Source organism: Oratosquilla oratoria, chromosome 7 (genome assembly GCF_046742065.1).
Source record: "Oratosquilla oratoria isolate Oo_2021 chromosome 7, ASM4674206v1, whole genome shotgun sequence".
Lineage (NCBI taxonomy): Eukaryota > Metazoa > Arthropoda > Malacostraca > Stomatopoda > Squillidae > Oratosquilla > Oratosquilla oratoria.
The window spans coordinates 65,058,282-65,086,125 of NC_134783.1; the positions used below are offsets into that span (position 1 = coordinate 65,058,282).

The 27,844-nt window shown below is 41.6% G+C and overlaps 1 protein-coding gene across 4 annotated transcripts; it reads right to left on the reverse strand.

The window, feature by feature from the left end:
- Window positions 1-194: 194 nt before the first annotated feature.
- LOC143027197 (anionic trypsin-2-like) lies at window positions 195-27,844 on the reverse strand. 4 transcript variants are annotated; one of them, XM_076188366.1, is made up of 10 exons: window positions 27,754-27,791; window positions 11,066-11,124; window positions 5,335-5,583; window positions 5,137-5,181; window positions 3,876-4,132; window positions 3,334-3,437; window positions 2,381-2,546; window positions 1,947-2,043; window positions 1,098-1,270; window positions 195-572 (listed from the first exon to the last, which is right to left on the reverse strand). In XM_076188366.1, exons 1-10 carry the CDS (start codon window positions 27,762-27,764, stop codon window positions 411-413), a joined length of 1,323 nt encoding a protein of 440 aa, XP_076044481.1. In that variant the 5' UTR covers window positions 27,765-27,791; the 3' UTR covers window positions 195-410. The 4 variants fall into 4 exon arrangements, with proteins under 4 accessions (XP_076044481.1, XP_076044482.1, XP_076044480.1 ...); XM_076188367.1 differs by lacking the exon at window positions 11,066-11,124 and having other exon boundaries at window positions 27,695-27,825; XM_076188365.1 differs by lacking the exon at window positions 27,754-27,791 and having other exon boundaries at window positions 11,066-11,212.

Sequence of the window (27,844 nt, forward strand, 5' to 3'; positions counted from 1 at the left end):
ACCTCTAAAAATGTACAAATCTGGGATGCTAGGAGTGAATCCAAGGGGTAGGACAAAACAATGTTCGAGGTAGGGTGAATGAAACCATAAGAGATCGTTGTCAGGATGTCGAACAAATAAAAATGTTCGTGGGTGACGGAGAAAGTTGAAAAGGAATGTTTAGACTAAAGGTAGATGAAGATGATAAACAGAAATCCAATAAAACAGAATTTATTTCAATAAAGTACACCGCCATACGAAAGATTGATAAATCAGTAATAATAGGAACTAACAGAGTCTATTAGCCTTGTATTTATATGGCAATGCCCAACAGTATGAAGGTCTTACCATGCCCAGGTCCATGGGCTGCCTGCCCCCCACCCTCTGCCCCCACCACAACTCTCCCTTCCGCATCAGTTCATTATCCTCCTTCAGAAGGCAATGCGCTTAATCCAGGCGAGATCCGGGGAGTGGTGAACAGAGGCGTAGATTCCGGGGAACTCCGGGTTTCCGCATCCGTAGCCCAGGGACACGATTCCGGATAGGTAGTACTTGTTATTTCTCCTGTGCATCACCGGACCACCGGAATCGCCCTGGATGAGGAGACCAAAACACGTCATCATCGCAAAACAAATTACTTCTGCTTTCATATATTCTGAATACTCGTTTGTTGCATCATTAGGCGAGAAGTTAAATACATACATATATACAGTACTATATTCATTTCGGCATGTGCTGCAGTCAGAGCGTGAAAGCCTCACTATAATGCGTTCTCCTTGAGCAAGGGGATGGATGTGTGATGCATTTAAGGTTACAACATTACCCATAAATCTGAATAAGAGTTCCGAGCTCTCATCTAGTAAGGCTACCATTCCAAATCCAGCATGGATCCAAGGAAATGAGCAATTGCACGTACTTCACGGTACGGTATTTAAACCTCAACAGGAATTTGGTACTTCTAATTTTTGGGAAACCATAGATATGGTTATTGTGCAAACAAAAAGTATTAACAAAACTACAACAAATGCTACTTTCCGGAACTATGATGTATCATGGGTCAGGATTGGGTATTCGCAATCGTCTATCCTCGGGGTGACCACGAGTAAAGGAATTATTACCTGGCAGGCGTCTTGGCCTTGGCCATCCGTGTCCCCAATACAAAGAAGGTCCGAAGTGATACCCTTGGGGTACTTCTGAGCGTAGTCGGGGAGTGTGGAGTAGCCTGCGACACATTTACTCGCTGGGAGGAGATACAGGGAAGCCTCCTGAAGAATATCGCTCCTGGGGCCGTCTGTGGGAGAACGGCAAAGAAATAGATAAAAGGGGCAGACGGGTGGGCATGCAGCCACTCTTTGGGACGGATAAAAGGAAGAGGAGACAGGCGTGAAAGTCATGGTGGAGCAGGCTTCCGGTTTGGAGACAAAAGTAGTAAAATGACCAAATATTTATAGACAGTCAAGCAAAAGTGAGCTGCAAAACAATGTCAAAATGCGAAAGGAATGATCAAGTTAGGATCTTTTAGTCATTTAGTTTTTGGTAGATACCAGTATTACCAGATAATTTATGAAATCATACAAAGTTTACTTAAGACCTAAAAAAAAAAAGTAGTTGGGAAGAACGTAACACTTGGCAAAGATAGAGATGTTTTTTTCGGTTAAGGTTGTTGAAATACATATTTCTAACAAGGTTTCGTAAGATATCAGTAGTTGTCAGCTTTATGTGTTGCTGAGGATGACTGATAATAGGGAACTGAAGTCTGAGCAAACTTCAACAGTGGGGAAGGGGATAAGTCGATTGTTAGTGTCTAGGGTATAGAAAATGTGATTCTTCTTTTGTCAAAAGACCCATCATAAGGATGTCCGAAAATAGTATTTTTGCCTCTAGCTAACTGAGTGTAGACGTATATTTTTGACAAGGAAGAAGAGCTGATTTGATCTTCTCTTTGGTCTCCTGAAGTCAACACTTACTATAATAGGTTCCTCCCCATCCTGTGAGTGTGAGAAGGGACCCGGTTGCAGGAAGAGGATGCCTTCCCCAGGGCAGACACACGGGACGTATCGTATTCTGAAAATCCAGGTGACACATCAAGCACTTAGCTGGGCAATAGAAGTTATATATTGTTTATCCTTTACGAAAGTCGTGTGATTAAATTGGTTCTTTGATCATTCAGTAAAAAGTCACATCAATTATCAATAAAACTCTTCTCTTGAATGGGTTCAGAGTCACAGAGTAAACTTCTAGCATCCGAGAGAGGTAGCTACAGGATGATCTAGATTAGGACACAAAACTCCCGTTTTAACACGTCGAATTCCCTTGGCATTGCTGAGACCAAGAAAGAATACCCACAACCTTAATTTTGAATTAGTTGGTAATCTGAAACAAAGAAAAGTGGGTGACTTACTGTGATAGGGACCCGCTGTGTCAGTTGGATAAGAGCGAGGTCGTGGTAGACTTGTCTGTTGTCATAATCTGGGTGGAAGACGAAGTTCTTCACGTAGTAGTCTCGGTGGTTGGATTCATGCGTGCTGGAAAGGTCGTGTTCACCCAGCCGTACCACATGCGGAACCCTAAGAAAACACCAAAACGAACATCTTTTTTTATTTAGCATAGCATTGTCTTGATGACAGGGTAAACAATTCCATTGGATACCTAAAGGACGGGTGAAGATAGCTTTCAATAATATCCGAAAGACAATACTGAATTGTTTTAGCTAATATTTGAAAGTCCTTTGAAATCCATGAACATGGTAATCAATGAATTTGGGTAACACCTTCCTGTATCAGAGGAGTCTTCCCCTTCCAAGCCACACAATGTTAGGATAGGGAGATAAGTGCCTCTCAAAAAGAAACAAACTAAGTTAATTCCTGGGGGCATTGGTCGCGATTGTTCCTTTATTGATACGTAGTTCTCAATTCTGAGGACAGCCAAACGGTATGGTTTATCCTTGAGAATATAAATTTACTCCAGATCAGAATAAAACAATTTGCTATCCATGGCCAGTTGTTTCAGAGTGGTGATGATAAAATCTTTGAAAAGTATTCTTAGACTGTAGGAGAGAAAGAAAGAGCTTTACATTGTGGTTCTTCTGTAGCAAGGTGTGTCATAGCAGCGTACCATAGACCAAAGAAAAATTAATCTGCAACCACTCCGCACTGGCTTTTATTAGTAAATCTATTTTACGTTTTCGTCTCAAAGGTTTCTGTTTACACCACAAATCGTTAAAAAGGTAATCCAGGGGTGGGTGAACTTCCTACCCAGCGGCTGCTTTCCAACTGTTGCCACCCACAACCTTGCCTTAAAAGTCCGAGAACAGTTACCTCTGAGCTTTTATTTGGCAAGACAAAGAACACTTACTTTTCTATGATGCAGTGCGCCGCCGTCAACACCCACTGCTCGTTGATGAGGACCCCGTCGCAGAACCAGGGCGCCCTCGGATTGTTCTCCTCCCCCAGCAGTGCCTGGAACGGCCCCAAAGATCGGGTCAGCAGGACGAAGTAACTGTCCGGTCTCTTCATACCGACAATGCAATTATGGATTGTGGTAATGCTCATGCAAACATGCACGCGCGCAGGTAGCATGAAAGTGAAAAATGCCGCGCGGCATGCAAGGGGTTGCGAAGGCACATTGGGACTGAAACACTTTCACCTCTGGTACTGAGAACAAACCGAAAGGAAGTGGCAAGACAAGAGAGACCTTGGAAATGAAAATAATATCAAACCAATCAAATAACAGGTCAATGAGTAAGTAATGAATTAATAAACAAGTAAACGAATAAACAAATGAATGAGGGTAAATTTGTCTGGTTGTCGGCTTTGTCCCTTTTTTTCCACATTTGTGTCTCTCTCTCTTTCCCCTTGGCAACAGAAACACATAAGGAAACAAATATTTCAACTCACCATCCAGGGCCAAGAGTTCTTTATTGATTCAATTCCATTAACCACCGACCTCACATCGGTATTCAGGGGAAAAGAGCTGAGGTCCGCTCGCCGCGCCACACGGGAGAGGATTGATGAAGGGGATAGAGGAGAGAGGTCGGGCGCTCTGCCAAACTGCTTGACGATTTCCGATCGGAAGTCGGGTCTTGCAATCGCTGATTCGACAAAGCGCCGATGAAATTCGAAGGTGATGGGGTTCTGGGCCGTTGTGCCACAGGCTGCAACAACGAAAAGAATAAAAAGGAATAAACATTCTCTTCATCCTTTTGTGAACTATTCTCGCATTCATGTCCCTCGCTTCCAGTTTATGTCTCCGTCCCTCCCTCCACCTCCTTCGTCGGAATCTTTGTCGCTTCCCTCTTGGCGCATGCCTTGTTGCGGACATACCTGGCCCATGGTGTGATAGCAATTCTATCTTTTCTTGTTTCTTTGTAAGAAAACAATCGCTTACTTTCTGAGGAAAGCACTGTTTATAGAACTAGGGTAGACAATGGCTGTTCACAACTCCTTCCACCACACCTCCCTCAAAAATGCACATATTATAGACATGTGTCGGAGGAGCAACTATCATATGTAATTGTCCCTGAAAAACATACACGAAATTCTGTAGATTTTGTAAGTTTTCATAATTAATTATGGAGACTCAAAAATCTTGGAGATACCCAATAAAGAGATCTATCTGTATGCAATGGGCAATGTTGTTGCTCTTCGCATCGTAGTAAAACCTACGGCCGCATTTGTAGTTTCAGTTAATTTTTTCAGATTAAGTTTGCGTCAAGGGCACGTATTCCCTCCGGTACAATGCAGTTCAGTCATTAGAGCACTTCGAAGTCCTCCATCAAATCTTCATCAATAAATCGAGAACCCGCTGTGACCCAAGACCGCAGCTGGGATGAAGAAAATACTCTAGTGTTATTCCACCTTTTCATGTGCGGACCACAAATGACTGGCTTTCACTTATCCTTCATATTTGACACTATTCGTAGGCTTTACAGCGAGATTAACCAACCGTTTGCATTCATGATAAAGACTGAAGGGTAATTTTTATGGATGAGAAAAATTGCATTGTTTGAAGTGGATCTTTGAACTGAGTTGTCTTTTTAAGAAACGTAGTTACAGTAGCCCAACTCTCAGCGACATGATGTCACAAATTGTACCTAATCCTGCCTCTGATTGGTGGAAGCGAACCATGGGTAAGGTGTTCTCGAACTCTTATACTTACTGAAGCTGACGGAGGGCGGCGACACATCGGTGACACTGGAGGAGCCTAGAGAGAAAAGGAACGATTAAAAATTCATATGGCAAGGAAAAAATGTAGTTCTTTTACCGTAAGCAGTCATTTCCATGATCTAAATCGTCACTGTTCCCTCCAGGGTTTATATATTGAACCTGAGACTCGGGGGAGCTCCTCGAAACTTACCTGAAGGACAGCACACGTAGAGCTGTCGTCCTTCAAATCGGCAGATGGTTGGGAAGACCTTGCGGATGTTCTGCACGACGAAGGTACATTCGTTGATGAGCGTGCAGGTTCCTCTGACGGAAGTCCCCCTAAGCGTACAGGACGAGCTCGTGGACGGATTCGGGAAGGACAGGTCCGGTCTCACGGGCCGGGGATCGTCGAAAGGGACCGGGCGAACGGGTCGGCGGATGTTTGTGGGCAGGAAAGAACCTACCGAAGGAGACGTCGAAATGATTTTCGGAGTTCTTTCCTTAGCCTGCTTCCCACAACCAATGAAGCTGGGTTTTATAATCAAGGAGGTTGTGAGGAAATGCTTACGTTTTCGAACGTCCCATGTTGTGATTCTAACAATAACAGTAATATTGGTAACAATAGAATGATAATGGTAACAATAAGATAAGAGTATCAAAGTAACAATGATGGACAATAATGATAATGATCAAATATGATAGAAAGTGATTCGGTTTAACGTCGCAAACTGAGGCTAGAATGGGGCCCCTAACACCTGGTTTCGTAGCGTGGAATTTAGTGAACAATTCCCTTGGTCCAACTCGGAGGCAGCAGGGTTCGAACTGCCGCCACCCCGATCTCCGCCGGAAGAGGCGACGCTCTAATCAGTTCTGCCAGCGAGCATCCATAATAGAAATAGTAAATAATACAAGCAATGACACCAAGGGTAACAATCAGTAATGATGACAATACATCTATACTAAAGGGGCTCCTCCTCGTAGCCAGCCAAGGCATGCGCCGACCGTCAATCCGACGCTCAATCATCCGGCGTCCATTTGTTTCCTTTCCATCTTAGGTCCTCATGGACGAGGGGACACCCCCTACCCCCACCCCACTGACTGGGTCAGTAGCAATCCAGCAAGGCACAGCACATCCACAGCAAAGACCGACGGCCTAATCTGGTTCACCCCCACAGTTTCATTTACACGGGGACCTTCTCTCCTCGTCCCAGCATGTGTAAATAAAAGAGACGAGGAGATATCCCGTGGAGGCGTGTCAATTAATTACCCATTTACAACTATCTTCCACTCACACCTATCTCTTACCTTCTCCCCTTCACCCCATCCATCATCTTATTTTTTATCTTTCCTTCATGTCCACTCCATCCACCTTTTTCTTCCATATTCCTTTTGCTAGTCTCTTTTCATTTTTCCATGTGCCTAAACCATTTTATTATTCTTCCATCAATTTTATTTGCGATCTCCCTTTCCACCCATTCTCTCTTCTTCATCTATCAGTCTGTCCATTATCGAAACCCCAACCATCCTTCTCAAACACTTTATCGAACACATTCAAATTTGTTCTTTCTGTCTCCCAATAACAACAATAATGACTGGTCATGATACTGCTGACAATAGTGATGACAACACTTCAGATGGAATATCCTGGGGTAACATTTGGTCTGGTAAGGCTAGGGTCTCGCTGAATGTTGTTAGACTTTATGGACCTCGGATCACCACAGAAACAGATGAATCTTGCAAATCTCATGATGCTAAACATTTGGGATTTGCCACTCAATGTTCTTTTTGTGAAATCGTGTACTGTATTTTGGAATACGAAGTATTTTCCATTTTTCTTTTACTTGGCATGACAGAGATGCACAACACAAAGAATCGTATCTCCTATGTCCTAGCTTACAAATTCTTTCCTTCGGTGGGGCATCCTGGAGTGACGACCGTTTCTTGGGATGGACTGAAGAAAGCAACACCTGACGTCACCTACGATAGAAGGGAGAGTCCTACCCGGAAGGGAAGGTAGTTTGGCGCCAGGAGGAAGGAACGGGTCGTTTCCTTTCTTCTTTCCTTCCATCTCTCGATCCACAATAAATCAGTTAGAGGCCCGGGCGTATTCGAACAGTACGAAGAAGAACAAGAAAGAGAAAAAAAGGAAAATTTAAGGAAAGAAAAGTAAAAGGAAACGGTAGAAAAATAAGAGATTAAAGGAAAATTTTGTTATAGTCAACATATGCAACACTTCGATGACTTGCGCATCATCGTAGCTGTGTCTTCCTTCGATTGTGGCGTGCACGCGCACGCACGCACAATATGCTATAAGATGTGGTTTCGACGAAAGCTACGAATCTCCTTAGGGACTTCTGTGACCAAGCTAACCGACCTCTCTTGACTACACCCTTTTAATAACAAAATATACTCTCGGCGTCTCAGGTCAAGCACGCTACTAAACAAAATGCCATCTGTGTCTCTCAGGTCAGCCACCTGCAACCGATCTGCCGACGACTCGACCGAAGCGATCCAACTTCCAAATACTCCTCATATGGCAACAACATTCTTTTCACAAATTGGCAACCTTTGTATATACGTGTAATATATGTCTGGCAAAATGTCCTAGCTTACCTGAGGGCTTAAACCAGAACCGATCCTAAAGGTGGAGCATTACAGCCAAGAACTCGGCCTGAGTTTCACTCACCACCAATGGGAGTAAGCACGCATTACCTCACCAGATGGCAGGACTGTGTGATGAGTCGTGAAGTTCACTTCCTGTTTTACAGTCTTGTTTCCAAACGTGATAAAACTAACTTTAAAATGCCGCAGCATTGCTCTGTTCCACTGTGTTCAGCACATAAGGGTGGACACAAGTTTCCGTCAGATGAGAAGATGAATATGAAGTGGAGAATAGCGATAAAACGCCTTGAACCAGGTACAAATAAGCCATGGATTCCAAAGAAATACAGTGTTCTCTGTGAAAAACATTTTACAGCAGATGGCTACATGCCTACTGGTCTTCTAAGTAAGTGATATTCAACTTTGTTGTCATTTATATATAAAGAAAAATAACAGGCACTATTCTTTTTTAACTCAGCTAGATAACCCGTTCCCCATGCTGTGTCATCATGTCAAGTGTGTGTAGTAGTAAGAATTTTTCTTTGCTTTAATTTCAGGTTCTCGTAATACAACACCATCCACGTTCACCTCAACACTAAATGCAGAAAGAGCAGAAAGGGTAGCTAAGAGACGTTTATTCCAATATGAACCAGATATTCAGGATGTTGGCAACGAAGAGGTAGTGTCAGCTGAAAGGGAAAATGAGATTCTACAAAGTGATGCTGACGAAGAGAAATCGATCCAGGACCACGGTATCCAGTGTGAGATACTAAATTCTATGAGTGCTAGATTCTCTATCTTCCGGTTTAAAATGACAATAAGCCATTCAGTATTACACAGGATTTAATGACTTTGCACATTTTTCCTTAATATTCTCCGTGCTTGGTCCAGCTGTCAATAATCTTGATGAAATGGACTACGATTTATTATTAGCGGAAGATCAGTTGTTCTAACTATAATCAAGTTGAGACAGGCCAAAGATGATATTAAATTATCTATTTTGTTCAGAATCAGTCAAACTTATGCGTCAAAAGTTGTGAATGTATGGATTAATTTTATGTTCTTCCAACTCCAAGAAATCATTTTTTGGCCAGAAAGAAACACAGTGCAGGACTTAATGCCAGTGAACTTCAAGAAATAATTTCCATCAACAAGAGTAATTTTGGATGCAACAGAGGTGCCGATTCAAAAACCCAGTAATGTTAATGCACAAAGTGGAACATTTTCGACTTGTAAAAATCGCAACACATTGAAGACAATGATCGGCTGCACTCTAGGTGGACTAATTTCTTATGTGAGTGATAGCTACGGTGGCAGCGCATCTGACAGACAGATAATCAAAAAATCTTCTTTAATATAAGGACATGTGTTTGAATCTGGGGACAGTATTATGGCAAACCGTGGTATTAGAGTACAAGATTTGTTTGCTTCGTTAGACGTTAAGGTGAACACTCCGACCAATAAGATGGATATTTACACAATAACAAAGGACTATTGTTACTTGAAATCGTGTTGAAAGTAAGTACGATATCTTACCTTTATCAAATTCTCTTTCCTCCCTGAGACAAGTGCTCCTCTTGTTGCCAATTTAACTTTTAAACGCTGAACTGCCCAATTTTCATATGACGCCATTGCGTGTTTACGACGACTGATGGTACAGTGGAGCCATCTACCGGGATAAATTATGATGCTTACTCCCATTACAACGTAGAGTATAAATTCTACAAGTTAAGGAAAACTAAAAAGAAAAGGAAAAAAGAAAAAAGAAAAAAGAAATAGGCAAAAAAGAAAAAGAAAAGGAAAAAGAAAAGGCAAGTAGAAATGTAAAAGGAAAAGTAAAAAAAAAAGAAAGTAAAGTAACGGGAAAAGGAAAATGAGAAAGAAAAAAAATTGATTAGAGGGGAAAAGATGAAAATGGAAAAGAAAAGAGAAGAAAAAGTAAAAGAATGAGAAAGATAAAGAGAAACAAATGAAAAGGCCAGAAAAGGAGAAGAGAAAATAAAAGAGGAAAGAAAGACAGGGGAAAAGAAAAGGAAAATAAAAAATTATAAGAAAAATTAAAATAGAGAGAAAATTGCCAGAAGGGAAAGAAAGCAAGAAAAAATATATATATATAGTATGAAAGAGAGAGAAAGAGATAGGTGGAGAGAGGTAAAGAAATCGAGAGAAAGAGAGCGAGAGAGAGAAACTGGAGAGAAAAAAACGAAAAATAGTGCGAGAGAGTTAAAGAGAGAGATAGGGAGAGAAAAAGAAATCGAGAGAGAAATCGTAGGAGAAATAGAGAGAGAGAGAGAGAGAGAGAGAGAGAGAGAGAGAGAAAGAGAGAGAAAAAGAAATCGAGAGAGAAATCGTAGGAGAAATAGAGAGAGGCAGAGAGAGAGAGAGAGAGAAAGAGAGAGAGAAAGAGAGAGAGAGAGAGAGAGAGCGAGAGAGAGAGAGAGAAAGAGAGAGAGAGAGAGAGAGAGCGAGAGAGAGCGAGAGAGAGAGAGAGATGAAACGAGTGACAGTACGGCAGAGGAAGATGGAAATGGAACAAAAGGTGTTGTACAGCTGACCCCACATCCGCAGCGAGTGTATCTCTATACACCGGGCACTTACGGTTCGAGCGAGTCATCTTGGTCGTCTTCGTCATGAATGGACGACCCACAGTATGCCCACAACCCACACCTTGCTGGAAGCCATCATCCACTGTAGTACTTGGAAGTTTAGAGTTCTTACACGAGTTCTTACTCACTAACATTGATTTCCAACACTAGCGTTTCCCACTCAGGGGGTTAAATTCTTAATCTAAAGTACACGCGCTGTCGGAGATATATACACCTAAGCATTTAGATGTCGTTCCATGTTTATGTTATGCTGTTACCACCACCCTGGCCACCTGTAACATGCACGAGTGGGAGATGCGTTTTCTTTCGTGATCAAAGTTTACTTTGTGCAGAACCTCAGTGGTAAGGAGGTTTGTCTCTATTTTCCTGTTTTTCTGTGCCTTTATCTTGGCCATCGTTATCGTGTAGGACAGTAATTGGGTAAATAGTTAAGACGAAAGGTAAAATGACGGAGAATCGAGAATCACTGCTTTAGACCGTGGAAGTTGTAATTGGAGTACAATACTCAGTCGACCGACAACGTCACTGTGTCTAGCGGGACGGCAAGCAGGGGCACCAATCACTTTCCTTCGGAAAATTAAGAAAACAACAAATTGCTTTAATCTTATAAACGCGTCTGTGACCTCGCACCGGTCTCTCCCAAATTTGGTTGAAGTGACGTCAGGTCCAATTTTGGGTACAGCTGTACCTGATGGGAGGAGATAGACATCAACTCGTTCCGCAATGTTTACTTACCTTGGCCTAGGACCACTCCACAGCACCCGAGCAGGACTACCAACAGCAGGACGTTCCACCTTTGCCTCATGCTTCCTGCTGTGTCTGACGGTATCTGACGTATGCAACAGACGACCGGTTCCATTTATAAACGGCACAGAGATACTCGCGCATGCGCGAGGGATCGACGACCTGCGCTGAAAGCTGCGTGGAGAGCCTGTAGACAATAGGAAGTTTGTGGTCATGATGTAAAAGATTTTGATTTGAATTTTCATCCTTATGCGGCTGCAAATGATATAACTCTCTTGTTTGAGAAAATAAGAGAAATAAATGGGAACAGACAACCAAAGAGCTCAATAACGAAAGACATTGCTAGATGGGAGCAATACTCAACAGTGCTTTGTAACGACATAAGATAAAATATATACTGGGAGAAGGAATGGATTGATCCAATACACTGAAGGATGAGGTGGGACATGCAAGGATATGAAGAAAGACTGAACTCTCAGGAAAGCTGAAATATCAGTGGAAACGGGTAAGAAAAGTAGTATGAATTCAGTGAGGGTAAGGGAACGGTCAACGCAATATTTGCTTTGAGAATGGCAAGAGAAAAAACTTTTAGATGTGCTTTATTGACTTTGAGAATGTTTTTGACACAGTGAGACATAAAGCGATGGTGGAGATTATGAAAGATATTGGATTAGATAGAAATGACTTGAAAACCTATACTGGTACCAAAGGGCTTCCGTGAAGATTGAATATGACAAAAGTGGTTGAAAAAGAAAAGAAAGAAAGAAAAAGAATAGAGGAGTCAGACAGGGGTGCTTAGTTTCACCCGCATTATTTCTATTGTACAGGAAAAAATGCATAAAGGAACTAGAGGGGGCACATGGGATCAGGACAGGAGGAAGAAGTGTGTCCTCGTGATACGTCACTGCTTGCAGGTTCCGAGAAAAAGAAGCCTTGGATTGACCAGCAACACGGATTTGTGTGAAACAAGAGGACTGAAGATGGGACCTAGAGAACAAAAATCATGTGAGAATTACCATAAAGAAAAGGCAAAATGAACCTAAGGATACCTATTGAAAATTAAATTATCCATCAAGTGCAAGGGTTAGAATATTTAGGATGTGTCATTTTAGAAAAATCGAATTATGAAGAGATAGAAAGATATATAGATAGACAGAGAGGGAGAGATAGATGAATAGATAAACAGACAAACATGTATACTTATATATATATATATATATATATATATATATACACATATATATATATATACATATATATATATGTATATATATATATATATATATATATATATATATATACATATATATATATATACAGTGAGAGAGATAGAGATAGAGAGATAGATAGAGAGAGAGAGCAGGAGAGAGAGAGAAAGAGAGATACATAGATAAATAGATAGAGAGATAAACAGACATGTAGATAGATAGATAGATAACTAGATTGATAGATAGACAGATAGAGAGGGAGAGAGGGAGCGAGAGAGAGAGAGAGAGGGACAGTCTTTTATTGTCGCATGAAATTCAACCTTCAGAATAATGATAAAGTTGTTAATAGTTAAATCTATGAACAAGGAGAATATTGAGAAGGTTGTGACTGCTGAGAAGAGTGGAGGGAATACGATCTGGAGAACCAATTTCATGAATGTGTTACTTCAGTCTCCTTAAAAAGTGGCAGTTTTGCTTGAAAAAGCTGTAATAAGCGAAACGTCGTACAAATAAAGGCTCCGTCCTCATATGGTGTTTATTTCAGTCTCTTGGAGATGGACGAAGGGTCGAGGAATCACGAAGTTAGACTTGCTAATGACGACAGAGTCCTCAGGACAACCGTGGTCGTCTACCACGTCACGTGACTGGCACTCCAGTAAGGAACTTGCTAAATCATTTTACATTTTTAGAAAGGTGAATGGATATGAAACTACATATTTCTAATTTTCCTGGAATCCCTAAGGGTGAAACATCGGTATGTGTCATCATGTGGTCCGTAATACTTATGATGACGCTGTTTCCTCTGTCACTTCACCCTTCCTTCCGCTTCTCGCCTGGGTTGTGAAACCTGTTTTGACAGTTGTACGGGTAGTGACGTCCCTAGTGGGGAAGGCCTGAGTAGGTAAACAGACATACATGTATAAACACACACATATACACTCACCTGAGTATGTAAACATACATACATGTATAAAGACACACACACACAACACACACACACACACACACACACACACACACACACACACACACACACACACACACACACACACACACACACACACACACACACACACACACACACACACGCCCAACCACAAACACACGCTCATACACCCACACACACATATTGTACGCTCACACGCACACAAATAAACAAGAGTTCGACCCCCGCCCAGAGCTGAAAAGTATAGTTACTCGAGCCGACCTTCTCGCTTGGAGAAGGGTTTCTGTTTTTTGTGTGTGTGTGTATGTGATTTAACTTGGCTACCTACCTTGTAAAAGGGGAAAAAGCCTTTGGTATATGTATGTATGCTGTTATATATATGAGTATCCTATATATGTACTGTATGAAAATAATGATTATTTTGGGTATAAAGACGTCATTATTCTACGCTAGAGAAGCGAGCCCACGTTTTCGATGTCACGTAGAGAGAATGAAAACGTTTTGGGTTGATATCTTAATACTCTATTGAATCATGTTCAACTCTATAAGATACATTATTATTTTTATGTATTATTCAGTAATCATGTCAAACCATGTGAGTATTTTGTTTTTTCTGTTGATACAGTACAATCTTATGTATCGTTTTCAAAGTAGTGTGTCAGACGTTTCTGTCGTATTTGTTCGAGAAGCGTCACCAAGTTTGGACGCAAAATACGTTTACTCTGTCTTGGCCAATCAGGTTCAAACCCCCGTAGACGTTGGTTCTATGGACCAATCAGAATTAATTTTGTACAAAAGGGAGGGATGCTTTGCGGGCGTTCAGTGCCAGTGTTAGGCAGACCTGGCTAGAGGAAGGAATAGAGATGTTCCGGCTAAGAATTAAGTCCCTCCCTCGCCCTGTTGTATATTTAACTCAGCTAGTAATTAATTTCATTTATGTGTGAAGTCTATGGCAGTGACTCCGGAAGCCTTGACAGTGAATCTCTTGGTAATTATATCTCTTCACCCCCGTTAAAATTTGTGCAGAACTTGGAATTATCTTGAGAATTTATCATTCACTTTTATGCCCTTGGTTCTAATTACCTTGTTAATCTTATTAACTTTAATGAATAATGTTAAATGCTATATGTGTTTAATTTTTCTTAATTTTCATGACGACGCAAAATTAAGGGGCAGCCTATTAATTGATACTGTGAACAGATTATCCCAAAGACATAGGGTCTTTGGAATCATTCATATAATCTTGGAAGATCTTAATATTACGAGTCATAAGTGTTTGAAAGATTCGTAACAATGTATGTATGCATATATGTATTTACCTAGTTGTAGAATACAGGAGAGGAGCAACGCTCATGAGGTCCTTTCTCCATCTTTCCATTTTAGTCTACTTAGCTTCGAGTTCATGTATGGTCCCAACTTGGTATATACATATATTTTCCAATTATCATACTTAGATTTGCCTCTTAGTTATCCGATATGCCTTGGTTTCCATATGAGACGACTGTGGGGTATTTAATCAAAAGCCATTTCTCGACCGAGGTACACACAGTCCATCGAACCTTCCCTCTCCTGAAGCTATTCAAGCACTTGATTAAAAACTTAAAAGGTTTGACATCCATGCACTTCCAGATCTAAAGTCAAACTGATTGTCAAGATGCCTAACTCATCGTGATTTCACAAGCCTTCTACGTAGTTTTACCCTTGTGTCTGTCAATGATACCAGCCTATAGTTTAGTGGTACCTCCTTACTTCCATCTTTATGAATTTGTACCTCATTATCCCTTTTCCAATCCTGTGGCACTTTTAACGAACATAAAATAAGACTGTGAATATTGTCCGCTAGTTCTTCCCTACATTTTCTGAGTATCCAGTTTGAGATCCCATCATGTCCTGAAGCTCTGTGTGTGTATGTCTGTGTGTGTGTGTGTGTGTGTATGTATGTATATATATATATATATATATATATATATATACATATGTATATACATGTATGTGTGTGTGTATGTGTGTGTGTGCGCGTGTACATGTGTGTAACGTCACAGCATTACCCATGAATCGGGTCAAATACGAGCTATTAAATCTTGTATGGGTGTGGATCACAAGTTCAACATTTGATTCAAGACCGTGGTGAACCACACACAAACACACTTATGACGAGAGGAAGAACAGAGGACACAGTGAAAACGGAGACGGTAATTCCCCGCAGGAAAAGTTGGACTGGGAAGTTCACGGGAGCCGACGGAGTGCCCGTGTTCAGAGTACAACCGTCTCTTGTTAGCCACAACATGATCTTTCAAATTGTACGAAACCATTTGCAGTGTTAATGTATTTCTAATTTGTTATTAATAATTTACCTTATTCTTTATCTCTCTTCATTATCATTATTTTACGAAATATGAGGAGATCTCTTAGCTGAGCAGAATCGAAGGATGGTATCAGAGTAAGGTTTAAGGAGTATAAATGTATGAAAAATGGGGGAGGGAAAGGAGAAGAGGAAGGGAGAGTCAAGGAGGTGGGATGAGGAGTGGGAAGAGGGAGGGGGTGTGGGATCGCTCACAACAAAGGATGGGGGTGAGGAGGTAGGGTGAGTGAGGTGGAGAAAACAGTGCAGTTACAATATTAGGCGGGTGGAGGGAGGAGTGGTGGCTGGTCCTAGTTTAGTGATGATCATAAGTAATACTAGAGGTAATGATAATGATAATATCAATACTGACAATAGTAATAGTGATGATGATAATGATAAGGATGATAATTATAGTAATAGTAATACATGCATACATATACCAAAGGCTTTTTCCCCCTTATAATGGAGGTAGTAACAAAAAAAAAAAAAAAAACCCACCCATTCCATCCCTATCATACCCCACTCCAGTCCACCCCCTTCCCTTCCTCTTATCTTGGTACCTCCTGGATGAAAGGTCATCTCTGCATCTCGCCCACTGCCCTGGGTTAGAAGCAGTGCCACAAGATACAGCACATCCACAGCAACGCCGCCTCATTAAATCGGCGACCCCTTTTTCCGTCCCCTTATGCAGAAAAGGAGAAGACGGGGTGAAATCTCTTCTTGCTGCGTCACTTTATTCTCCACACATACTCCCTCAACCTCCATCCTCCACCCATTCCACCTCATGCATCACAGCATTATCCATATACAATCATTCTCCATTCACCCCTGTCTTCTATCCTCTCCCGTCCTTCCTCAACAGAAATTCCTCTCTTTCCCAAAGCCCCTTCTACCCATCTATCCATCTCATCCCTCATGTTCACTCCTTCCACCTTTACCTACCGCACCTCTTTTACTAGTCTTTCCTCACTCATTCTTTCCATGTGTCCAAACCATCCCAATACTCTTTCATCCACCTTATCTCCCAACTCCCTTTCTTCCACTGCTCTCCTCCTCACCTCCTTATTTTCACTCTATCCAGCCTAGTAACCCCTATCATACTTTTCAGACACATCTCAAACGTATCCAAATTCCCCCTCTCTTCCTCTCTTATGTTCCATGTTTCTGCCCCGTACAGTGCTGTCCTCACAATCACTCCTTCATTCGCACACAATCTCCTCATATATTAGATTCTAGTAGATAAAGGTAGACAAATAAGGTAGATAGAGGGGTAGGTGGCGAGAATCCCATTTTTGTGAGTGGTATGTTTGGTAATAATAGCCGCGAAGAAGTTGCATTATCTCGCTCCTCGTCTAAAGTTTATAAATAACAGCTAGGGACCAGATTTTAATGCTTATGTGAGAATATGTAAGTGAAGCCATTCATACATCGCTATCGTCATTGCTTGTGTAAGTAGTACTGCTTAAGATGTTGCAACAGTCATTTTGATTGGAGAAAGGGTGGAGGAGGAGAAACACTTATTGGTACACGGGAGAAAAGTCATGGCCTTAGTGGAAGCACTTAGTTGTAACAGGAAAAGATCATTGGACTAATAAAGTCGTAACGCCGGAGCAGAAGTGGCTTAGTGAGTGGATTGAGTATCCCAGTGGGGAGTCTTAGTGTAAATTGACAAGCCAGGTGTAATATTATTTGGGAAGAAAAGAATAAAATTTTTACCTCCGTTTAATTTGCCCCATAAAAAACATTACTTACTTCCAACAGAATGATATGCTGAAAGACATACTTAAGACAGTGATGATAAAAAGTTGAAAGTGAAAGAAGAAATACAAAAACATAGAAGAGAACAGTAAACAGATTTATAAACCAGTAATTACGGAGAGACGGAGGTAAAATCTTAGCATCCACGCCCAAAAGTCTATTTCCCATTACACTTTTTAATCCCCTAAGGCATTTACTTGCTTCTATCAATCTACATTCTACGTCCACCTCCACTCCTCCCTTTTCCGCCACATTCGCACCCAAGTACCTAAAACTATCCACTTCTTCCAGTCTCTCTCCCTTAATACTCACTTCCAGTCTGCTGCCACTTTCTCCCCTTGTACATCTCATCACCTTACTTTTACCCACATTTATCTTCAACTTCCTTCTTTCGCATACCTTCCCAAATTCTATCACTAACTTTCTCAATCCCTCCTATGATCCTGCTACAAACGCAGTGTCGTCTGCAAACAACAGCTGGCTTGTCTCCCACTTATCTCCATTTTCTTTAACCATCTCCAATCCCTGACCAAGTACCCTTGCATTTACCTCTCGCACCACCCCATCCATGTATAAGTTGAACAGCCAGGACGACATAACACATTCCTTGCGAAGTTCCACCTTTACCTCAAACCACTCACTCTCTCCATTTCTAATCCTAACACAGGCTCTACTATTCTCGTAAAAACTCTTGGTAGCTCCTAAAAGATTTTCTCTTATGCCATATATCTGCAATACCCATCTTCACCATACCACCTTAACTTCTATTCACATCTGCCCATATCCAACTTTTACCTTTTCCTCTATACCTGGCTCACCCTATCACTCTACTCACTTCCAAAAGATCTTTTTATCTATTTTTTTTTAATTCCCCACCATTCTCCTATCCTATTTTACGTTTGCTATCTTCTTTGGCTCCATTTTACGTTTTGCTTCTCTTTTTATTTTTGTATACCAACAACTTTCTCCCCTTCCTTTTGATACCACTATGTAGACCATTGACGCCATATCAACCACCTTTCTCTCCGCCACCTCTTCTCATGTACACTTATGCTTTATTCTTCTCAAACATTGTTTACTATTCCTTTCTAAACACATCCAACACCGTCTCTCCGCCAAGATTTTTATCTGGCACCACAAACTTTCCCAATATTCCATCTATTGGTTCATCTACTCTAGCATTAATTTCCCCCAACACTACTTCATTGACGTTACTCTCAAAAATCTAAACACTGATCTAAATCTATCCAAAAAGCCTCCCCTTCCTCTCACTCTTCTCATTACTATCTCCATATGCGCTTACGAGAGCCCACACCCCCCATCCTAGTTTCATCTTCATCCACACTGACCTTTAAGACATTTCCCTCCCTTTCCAGAAGGCCCACTCTTTCCTTCTCTTGTCCCCTCATTCCTGACACTCTCCACAACACTCCCAAACTCAAAATCACCCTTTCATTTCAACTTGATTTATTGTATAGCACTAACATATCCATCTTCTCTCCAACAAACATACTGTCAATCTCTTCCCTTTTACTCTCAACTGTACCACAACCACGCTCACCTAATGACCCAGTTTATAGGGTTTAGATTGGAGTTCTCCCAGGCCCTCTCATGCCTAACTTCTCATAGGATGAACATACAAAGAACAAGATCCCTAGTCCTACCATTACGTCCCATCTTGTCGCATTTAACGAATTGCATGGGAATCACGGTGGCAGAATTCTCCCCCGCTGTAACACAGGGAATGCATTGAAATAAATAACTAAAAATGTACAAATCTGCGGTGCTAGGAGAAAAACCAAGTGGTAGGACAAATCAATGATGGAGGTAGGGTGAATGAAACCATAAGAGATCGTTGTCAGGATGTCGAACAAGTGAAAATGTACGTGGGTGACGGAGAAAGTTGAAAAGGAATGTTTAGACTAAAGGTAGGTAAAGATAATAAACCAAATTCAAAAAAACTGAATCTATTTTAATAAAGTACACCGCCATATGAAAGAATAATAAACTAGTAATAATAGGAACTGACAGAATCTATTAGTCTTTTATTTATATGGCAACGACCAACAATATGAACGTCTTACCATGTCCAGGACCATGGGCTTTCTGCCCCCCCACCCCATGCCCCCACCACAACTTCTCCGTCCGCATCGGTTCATTATCCTCCTTCAGAAGGCAACGCGCTTAATCCAGGCGAGGTCCGGGGAGTGGTGAACAGAGGCGTAGATTCCGGGGAACTCTGGTTTTCCGCATCCGTAGCCCAGGGACACGATTCCGGATAGGTAGTACTTGTTATTTCTCCTGTGCATCACCGGACCACCGGAATCGCCCTGGAAGAGGAGACCAAAACACGTCATCATCGCAAAACAAATTACTTCTGCTTTCATATATTCTGAATACTCGTTTGTTCTATCACTAGGCGAGAAGTTAAATACCTACATATATACAGTACTATATTCATTTGGGCGTGTGCTGCAGTCAGAGCGTGAAAGCCTGACTATAATGCAAGCCAGTACCGCTTCTCCCTGAGCAATGGAATGGATGTGTGGTGCATTTAAGGTTACAACATTACCTATAACTCTGAAAAAGACTTCCGAGCTCTCATCTAGTAAGGCTACCATTCCAAATCCAGCACGGGATCCAATGAAATGAGCAATTGCACGTACTTCACGGTATGATATATATTTAGACCTCAACAGGAATTTGGTACTTTTAATTTTTGGGAAACCATAGATATGGTTATTGAATACTCTATTCATGACGATTAAAGGTTGTGCAAATAGAAGTATTAACAAAACTACAACAAATGCTACTCTCCGGAACTCTGACATATCACGGGTCAGAATCGGGTATCCGCAATCGTCTATCCTCGGGGTGACCACGAGTAGAGCAATTATTACCTGGCAGGCATCTTGGCCCTGGCCATCCGTGTCCCCAATACAAAGAAGGTCCGAAGTGATACCCTTGGGGTACTTCTGAGCGTAGTCATGGAGTGTGGAGTAGCCTGCGACACATTTACTCGCTGGGAGGAGATACAGAGAAGCCTCCTGAAGAACATCGCTCCTGGGGCCGTCTGTGGGAGAACGGCAAAGAAATAGATAAAAGGGACAGACGGGTGGGTATTCCGGTTTGGGACAAAAGTAGTAAAATGCCCAAATATTTATATACAGTCAAGCAAAAATGAGATGCAAAATATTGTCGAAATACGAAAGGAATGATCAAGTTAGGATACTTTAGTCATTTAGTTTTTGGTAGATACCAGTATTACCAGAGAATTTATGAAATCATACAAAGTTTACTTAAAACCTAACAAAAAGAAATAGTTGGGAAGAACGTAACACTTGGCAAAGATAGAGATTTTTTTTAGTTAAAGTTGTTGAAATACATATTTCTAACAAGGTTTCGTAAGATATCAGTAGTTGTCAGCTTTATGTGTTGCTGAGGATGACTGATAATAGGGAACTGAAGTCTGAGCAAACTTCAACAGCGGGGAAGGGGATAAGTCGTTTGTTAGTGTCTAGGGTATAGAAAATGTGATTTTTGTTTTGTCAAAAGACCCTTCATAAGGATGTTCGAATCGAAAACAGTATATTTGCCTCTGGCTAATTGATTGTAGACGTGTATTTTTGACAAGGAAGAAGAGCTGATTTGATCTTCTCTTTGGTCTCCTGAAATCAACACTTACTATAATAGGTTCCTCCCCATCCTGTGAGTGTGAGAAGGGACCCGGTTGCAGGAAGAGGATGACTTCCCCAGGGCAGACACACGGGACGTATCGAACCCTGAAAATCCAGGTGACACATCAAGCACTTAACAATAGAAGTTATATATTCTTCATACATTACGAAAGTCGTGTAATAAGATTGATTCTTTGTTCATTCAGTAAAAAGTCACATCAATTTCTAATACAACTCTTCTCTTGAATGGGTTTAGAGTCACAGAGTAAACTTCTAGCATCCGAGAGAGGTGACTACAGGATGATCTAGATTAGGACACAAAACTCAGTTTTGATATGTTGAATTCTGTAAGTTCTAAGCGGGCCGTCTCGTTTTCCTTGGCATTGCTAAGACCAAGAAAGAATACTCACAACCTTTATTTTGAGTTAGTTGGTAGTCTGAAACGAAGAAAAGTGGGCGACTTACTGTGATAGAGACCCTCTGTTTTAGTTGGATAAGAGCGAGGTCATGATAGACTTGTTTGTGGTCATAATCTGGGTGGAAGACGAATTTCTTCACGTAGTAGTCTTGGTGATTGGATGCATGCGTGCTGGAAAGGTCGTGTTCACCCAGCCGTACCACATGCGGAACCCTAAGAAAACACCAAAACGATCATCTTTTTCTTTTAGCATAGCACTGTCTTGATGACAGGGTAAACAATTTCATTGGATACCTAAAGGACGGGTGAAGATAGCTTTCAATAATATCCGAAAGACAATACTGAATTGTTTTAGCTAATACTTGAAAGTCCTTTGAAATATATGAATATGATAATCAATGAATTTTGGTAACACCTTCCTGTATCAGAGGAGTCTTCCCCTTCCAAGCCACACAATGTTAGGATAGGGAGATAACTGCCTCTCAACAAGAAACAAGCTAAGTTAATTCCAGGGGACATTGGTCGCGATTGTTCCTTTATTGCTCCGTAGTTCTCAATTCTGAGGAGTAGTCAAACAGTACGGTTTATCCTTGAGAACATTAATTTACTCCAGATCAGAATAACGCAATTTGCCAGCCGTTTCAGAGTGGCGATGATAAAACCTTTGAAAAGTATTCTTAGACTGTAGGAGAGAAAGAAAGAGCTTTACATTGTGGTTCTACTATGGCAGGGTGTGTCATGGCAGCGTACCATAGACCAAAAAAAAATTAATCTGCAACCACTCCGCACTGGCTTTTATTAGTAAATCTATTTAACGTTTTCGTCTCAAAGGTTTCTGTTTACACCAAACATCGTTCAAAAGGCAATCCAGGGGTGGGTGAGCTTCCTACCCGGCGGCTGCCTTCCAACTGTTGCCACCCACAACCTTGCCTTGAAAGTCCGAGAACAGTAAGATCTGAGCTTTTATTTGGCAAGACAATGAACACTTACTTTTCGATGATGCAGTGCGCCGCCGTCAACACCCACTGCTCGTTGATGAGGACCCCGTCGCAGAACCAGGGCGCCCTCGGATTGTTCTCCTCCCCCAGCAGTGCCTGGAACGGCCCCAAAGAACGGGTCAGCAGGACGAAGTAACCGTCCGGTCTCTTCATACCGACGATGCAATTACGGATTGTGCACATGCAAACATGCACGCGCGCACGCACACATGCACGCGCGTACGCACACATGCACGCGCGCAGCTACACATACATGAAGCCCTGACGTCAAGTAGCATGAAAAGGAAAAATGCCACGTGGCACGAAAAGGGTTGCGAAGGCACATTGGGACTGAAACACTTTCACCACTAGTACTGAGAACAAAGCGAAAGGAAGTGGGAAGACAAGAGATACCTTGGAAATTAAAATGATCTCAAACCAATCAAATAACAGGTCAATGAGTAAGTAATGAATTAATAAACAAGTAAACGAATAAACAAATGAATGAGGGTAAATTTGTCTGGTTGTCGATTTCGCCCATTTTTTTTTCCTACACTTGTGTCTCTCTCTCTTTCCCCTTGGCAACATAAACACATGAGGAAATAAAAATTTCAACTCACCATCCAAGGCCAAGAGCTCTTTATTGAAACAACTCCATTGTAAACCTGCACCGTATAGGAATCCGGGCGAAAAGAGCTGAAGTCCGCCTGCTGCGGCAAAAGAGAGCCGAGTGATGAAGGGGTTAGAGGCCGGAGGTCGGGGTCTCCGTCAAACTTCTTGACGATTTCTGATCGGAAGTTGGGTCTTGCAATTGGTGATTCGACGAAGCGCCGAGCAAGACCGAAGGTGATGGGGATCTGGGGCCTTGTGCCACAGACTGCAACAACGGAAAGAATAAAGAAGAATATACATTCTCTTCATCCTCTTGTAAACTATTCTCGCATTCGTGTCCCCCGCTTCCACTTTATGTCTCCTTCCCTCCCTCCACCTCCTTCGTTGGAATCTTTGTCTCTTCCCTCCTAGCGCATGCCTTGTTGCGGAAAAACCTGGCCCATGTTGTGACAGCAATTCTATCTTTTCTTGTTTCTTTATAAGAAAACAATCGTTTACTTTCTGAGGAAAGCACCGTTTATAGAACTATCGCAAACGCATCACAATGGCTGTTCACAACTCCTTCCACCACACCTCCCTCAAAAATTCACATTTATTATAGCAACGTGTCGAAGGAGCAACTGTCATATGTACATGTCCCTGAAAAAACACGAAATTCTGTAGATTTCGTAAGTTTTCATAATGAATTATGGAGACTCAAATCTTGGAGATACCCAATAAAGAGATCTATCTGTATGCAATGGGCAATGTTGTTGCTCTTCGCATCATAGTAAAACCTACGGCCTCATTTATAGTTTCAGTTAATTTTTCCAGTTTAAGTTAACGTAAAGGGCAAGTATTCCCTCCGGTACAATGCAGTTCAGTCCTTAGAGCACTTCGAAGTCCTCCATCAAATCTTCATTAATAAACCGAGAACCCGCTGTGACCCAAGACTGCAGCTGGGATGAAGAAAATACTCTAGTGTTATTCCACCTTTCCTTGTGCGGACCACAAATAACTGGCTTTCACTTATCCTTCATATTTGACACTATGCGTAGGCTTTACAGCGAGATTAACAGACCCTTTGAATTCATGATAAAGACTGAAGGGTAATTCTTATGGATGAGAAAAATTGTATTGTTTGAAGTGGATCTTTGAACTAAGTTGTCTTTTTAAAAAACGTAGGAGCCCAACTCTCAGCGACATGATGTCACAAATTGTACCTAATCCTGCCTCTGATTGGTGGAAGCGAACCATGGGTAAGGTGTTCTCGAACTCTTATACTTACTGAAGCTGACGGAGGGCGGCGACACATCGGTGACACTGGAGGAGCCTAGAGAGAAAACGAACGATTAAAAATTCATATGGCAAGGAAAAAATGTAGTTCTTAGACAGTAAGCAGTCATTTCCATGATCTAAATCGTCACTGTTCCCTCCGGGGTTTATATATCGAACTACTGTCACCTCTATCTTCGCCAGAAGAGGCGACGCTCTAATCAGTTCGGCCAGTGAGTATCCATACTAGAAATAGTAAATGATATACGCAATGACACTAAGGGTAACAATCAGTAATGATAACAATACATCTACGAGTATACCAAAAGGGATCTTCTTCGTAGCCAGCGAAGGATCTCCCTATCCACCCACTCTCTCCTCCTCATTTATCACTCTGTCCATTCTCGAAACCCCAACCATCCTTCTCAAACACTTTATCGAACACGTTTTAATTTGTTCTTTGTCTCCCAATAACAACAACAACAATGACTGGTGACGCTGCTGCTGACAATGGTGATGACAACTCTTCAGATAGAATATCCTGGGGTAATATTTGGTTTGGTAGGGTTAGGGTCTCATTGAATGTTGTTAGACTTTGTGGATCTTGGATCACCATAGAAACTGACTAATCTTGTACATCTCATGATGCTAAACATCATCATGACCGTACACCACGATCCCCCCATTTGGGGTTCAGATATTGTCGTTACAATGGGGGAACCCTTCATTTGCCTACATGGGAATTGTCGTTACAAAGTATGACGTCACCCTTCTTCCTACAATAAACATAGTTCAATTAAGATCAGTGATTCACAGTGATGAGTGGGGAGCTGACCACATCATTGAAGGTCATGGTTACGCTCACAGTTCTGTGAACCACTTAGTGTCTGTGGTGGATACCGGTGTGTACACGCAGTCGATCGAGTATTAATGGGACAAACGCAAGAAATGCATTACGAATGTGCGTGGCAGGAAATGAATATTCTTAAATCCATGTAGCACGATACATTTTTTTTTCTTTTTTCTCTGGAAATTTCATGTCAACAATTTGTCCTTTGTCCTTGCTTACAAATGCTTTTTAGGTGGGATATCCTGGAGTGACGACCGTTTCTTGGGATGGACTGAAGAAAGCAACACCCAACAGCACCTACGATAGAGAGGAGAGTCCTACCCGGAAGGGAAGGTAGTTTGGCGCCTGGAGGAAGGAACGGGTCATTTCCTTTCTTCTTTTCTTCCATCTCTCGATCCACGACAAATCAGTTAGAGACCCGGGCGTATTCGAACACTACGAAGAAGAAGAAAGAAAAAATGGAAAATGTAAGAAAAGTAAAGTAAAAGGAAACGATAGAAAAATAAAAGATTAAAGGAAAAGTTTGTTATAGTCAACATATGCAACACTTCGATGACTTGTGTATCATCTTCGTAGCTGTGTCTCCCCTGGATAGTGGCGTGCACGCGCACGAACGCACGCACAATATGCTACAGGATGTGGTTTCGACGAAAGCTACGAATCCCCCTAGGGACTTCTGTGACCAAGCTAACCGACCTTTCTTGACTACACCCTTTTGATAACAAAATATCCTCTTGGCGTCTCAGGTCAAGAACTCCACTAAACAAAAGGCCAGCTGTGTCTCTCGGGTCAGCCACCTGCAACCGATCGGCCGGCGCCTCGACCGAAGCGATCCAACTTCCAAATACTCCTCATATGGCAACAACATTCTTTTCACAAATTGGCAACCTTTGTATATATGTGTAATATATGTCTGGCAAAATGTCCGAGCTTACCTTAGGTAGTAGTTAAACCAGAACCGATCCTAAAGGTGGAGCATTAAAGCCAAGAACTCGGCCTGAGTTTCAGTCACCACCAATTCCAATGTAGAGTACAAATTCTACAAGTTAAGGAAAGCTAAAAGGAAAAGGAAAAAAAAAAGAAAAAAAAAGGAAAAAGAAAAGTAGAAATGTAAAACGAAAAGTAAAAAAGAAAGTAAAGTAACGGGAAAAGGAAAAAGAAAAAAATATTAAAAGGAATAATTGAGTAGAGGAGAAAAGATGAAAATGAAAAAGAAAAGAGAAAGGCTAAAAAAAAAAACATAAGATAGCATAGGAAAAGATCGAAAAAGTAAAAGAGAAAGATAACGAGAAACAAATGAAAAAGCAAGAAAAGAGAAAAGAAAAGAAAGACAGGGGAAAAGATAAGGAAAATAAAAAGTTATAATGAAAAATAAAATAGAGAAAATTGCCATAAGGGAAGGAGATAGAGAAACGGAAAAAAAAGAAAAATAAGGTGAAAGAGAGAAAGATACATGGAGAGAAAGAAAAAATAGAGAGAAAGAGCGAGAGAGAGAAACAGAAGAGAAAAAACGAAAAATAGTGTGGGAGCTAAAGAGAGAGAAACGTAAGAGAAAAAACGAAAAATAGTTTGAGAGTTAGAGATAGAGAGAAAGAAATCGAGAGAGAAATCGTGAGAGAAATAAAGAGAGAGAGAACGGAAGAGAATAAAAAACAGTGTTAGATAGTTAGAGAGAAAGAGATAGAGAGAGTAACAGAAGAAACGAGCGACAGGGCGGCAGGGGAAGATGGAAATGGAACAGAAGGTGTTGTACAGCTGGCCTCAAATCCACAGCGAGTGTATCTCTATACACCGGACACTTACGGTTAGAGCGAGTCGTCTTGGTCGTCTTCGTCATGAATGGACGACCAAAAAGGTGTTCACCTCTCCCTACCCCCTCCCTCACAGTATGCCGACAGCCCATACCTTCATGGAAGACATCATCTACTATAGTACTTGGAAGTGGAGAGCACTATACACGAGTTCTTACTCACTAACATAGATTTCCTTCACTAGCGTTTCTCACTCAGGGGGTAAAATTCTTAATCTAAAGTACACACGCTGTCGGAGATATATAAACCTAAGCATTTAGATGTAGTTCCTCGGTTATGTTATGCTGTTACCACCCTGGCCACCTGTAACATGCACGAGTGGGAGATGCGTTTTCTTTCGTGATCAAAGTTTACTTTGTGCACAACCTCAGTGGTAAAGAGGTTTGTCTCTATCTTCCTGTTTTTCTGTGCTTTTGTCTTGGCCATCGTTATCGTGTAGGACAGCAACGGGGTGAATAGTTAAGTCGAAAGGTAAAATGACGAAAATCGAGAATCACTGCTTTAGGCCGTGGAAGTTGTAACTGGAGTACAATACTCAGCCGACCGACAGCGTCACTGCATCTAGCTGGACGGCAACCAGGGACACCAATTACTTTCCTTCGGAAAATTAAGAAAACAACAAATTGCTTTCATTTTGTCAACGCGTCTATGAACCCGCACCGGTCTCTCCCAAATTTGGTTGGCGTCACGTCAGGTCCAATCTTGGGTACAGCTGTACCTGATAGGAGGAGGCAGACATCAACTCGTTCCGCAATGTTTACTTACCTTGGCCTAGGACCACTCCACAGCACCCAAGCAGGACTACCAACAGCAGGACGTTCCACTTTTGCCTCATCCTTCCTACTGTGTCTGACGGAATCTGACGTATGCAGCAGACGACCAGTTCCTTTCTAAACGACGTAGAGACATTCGCGC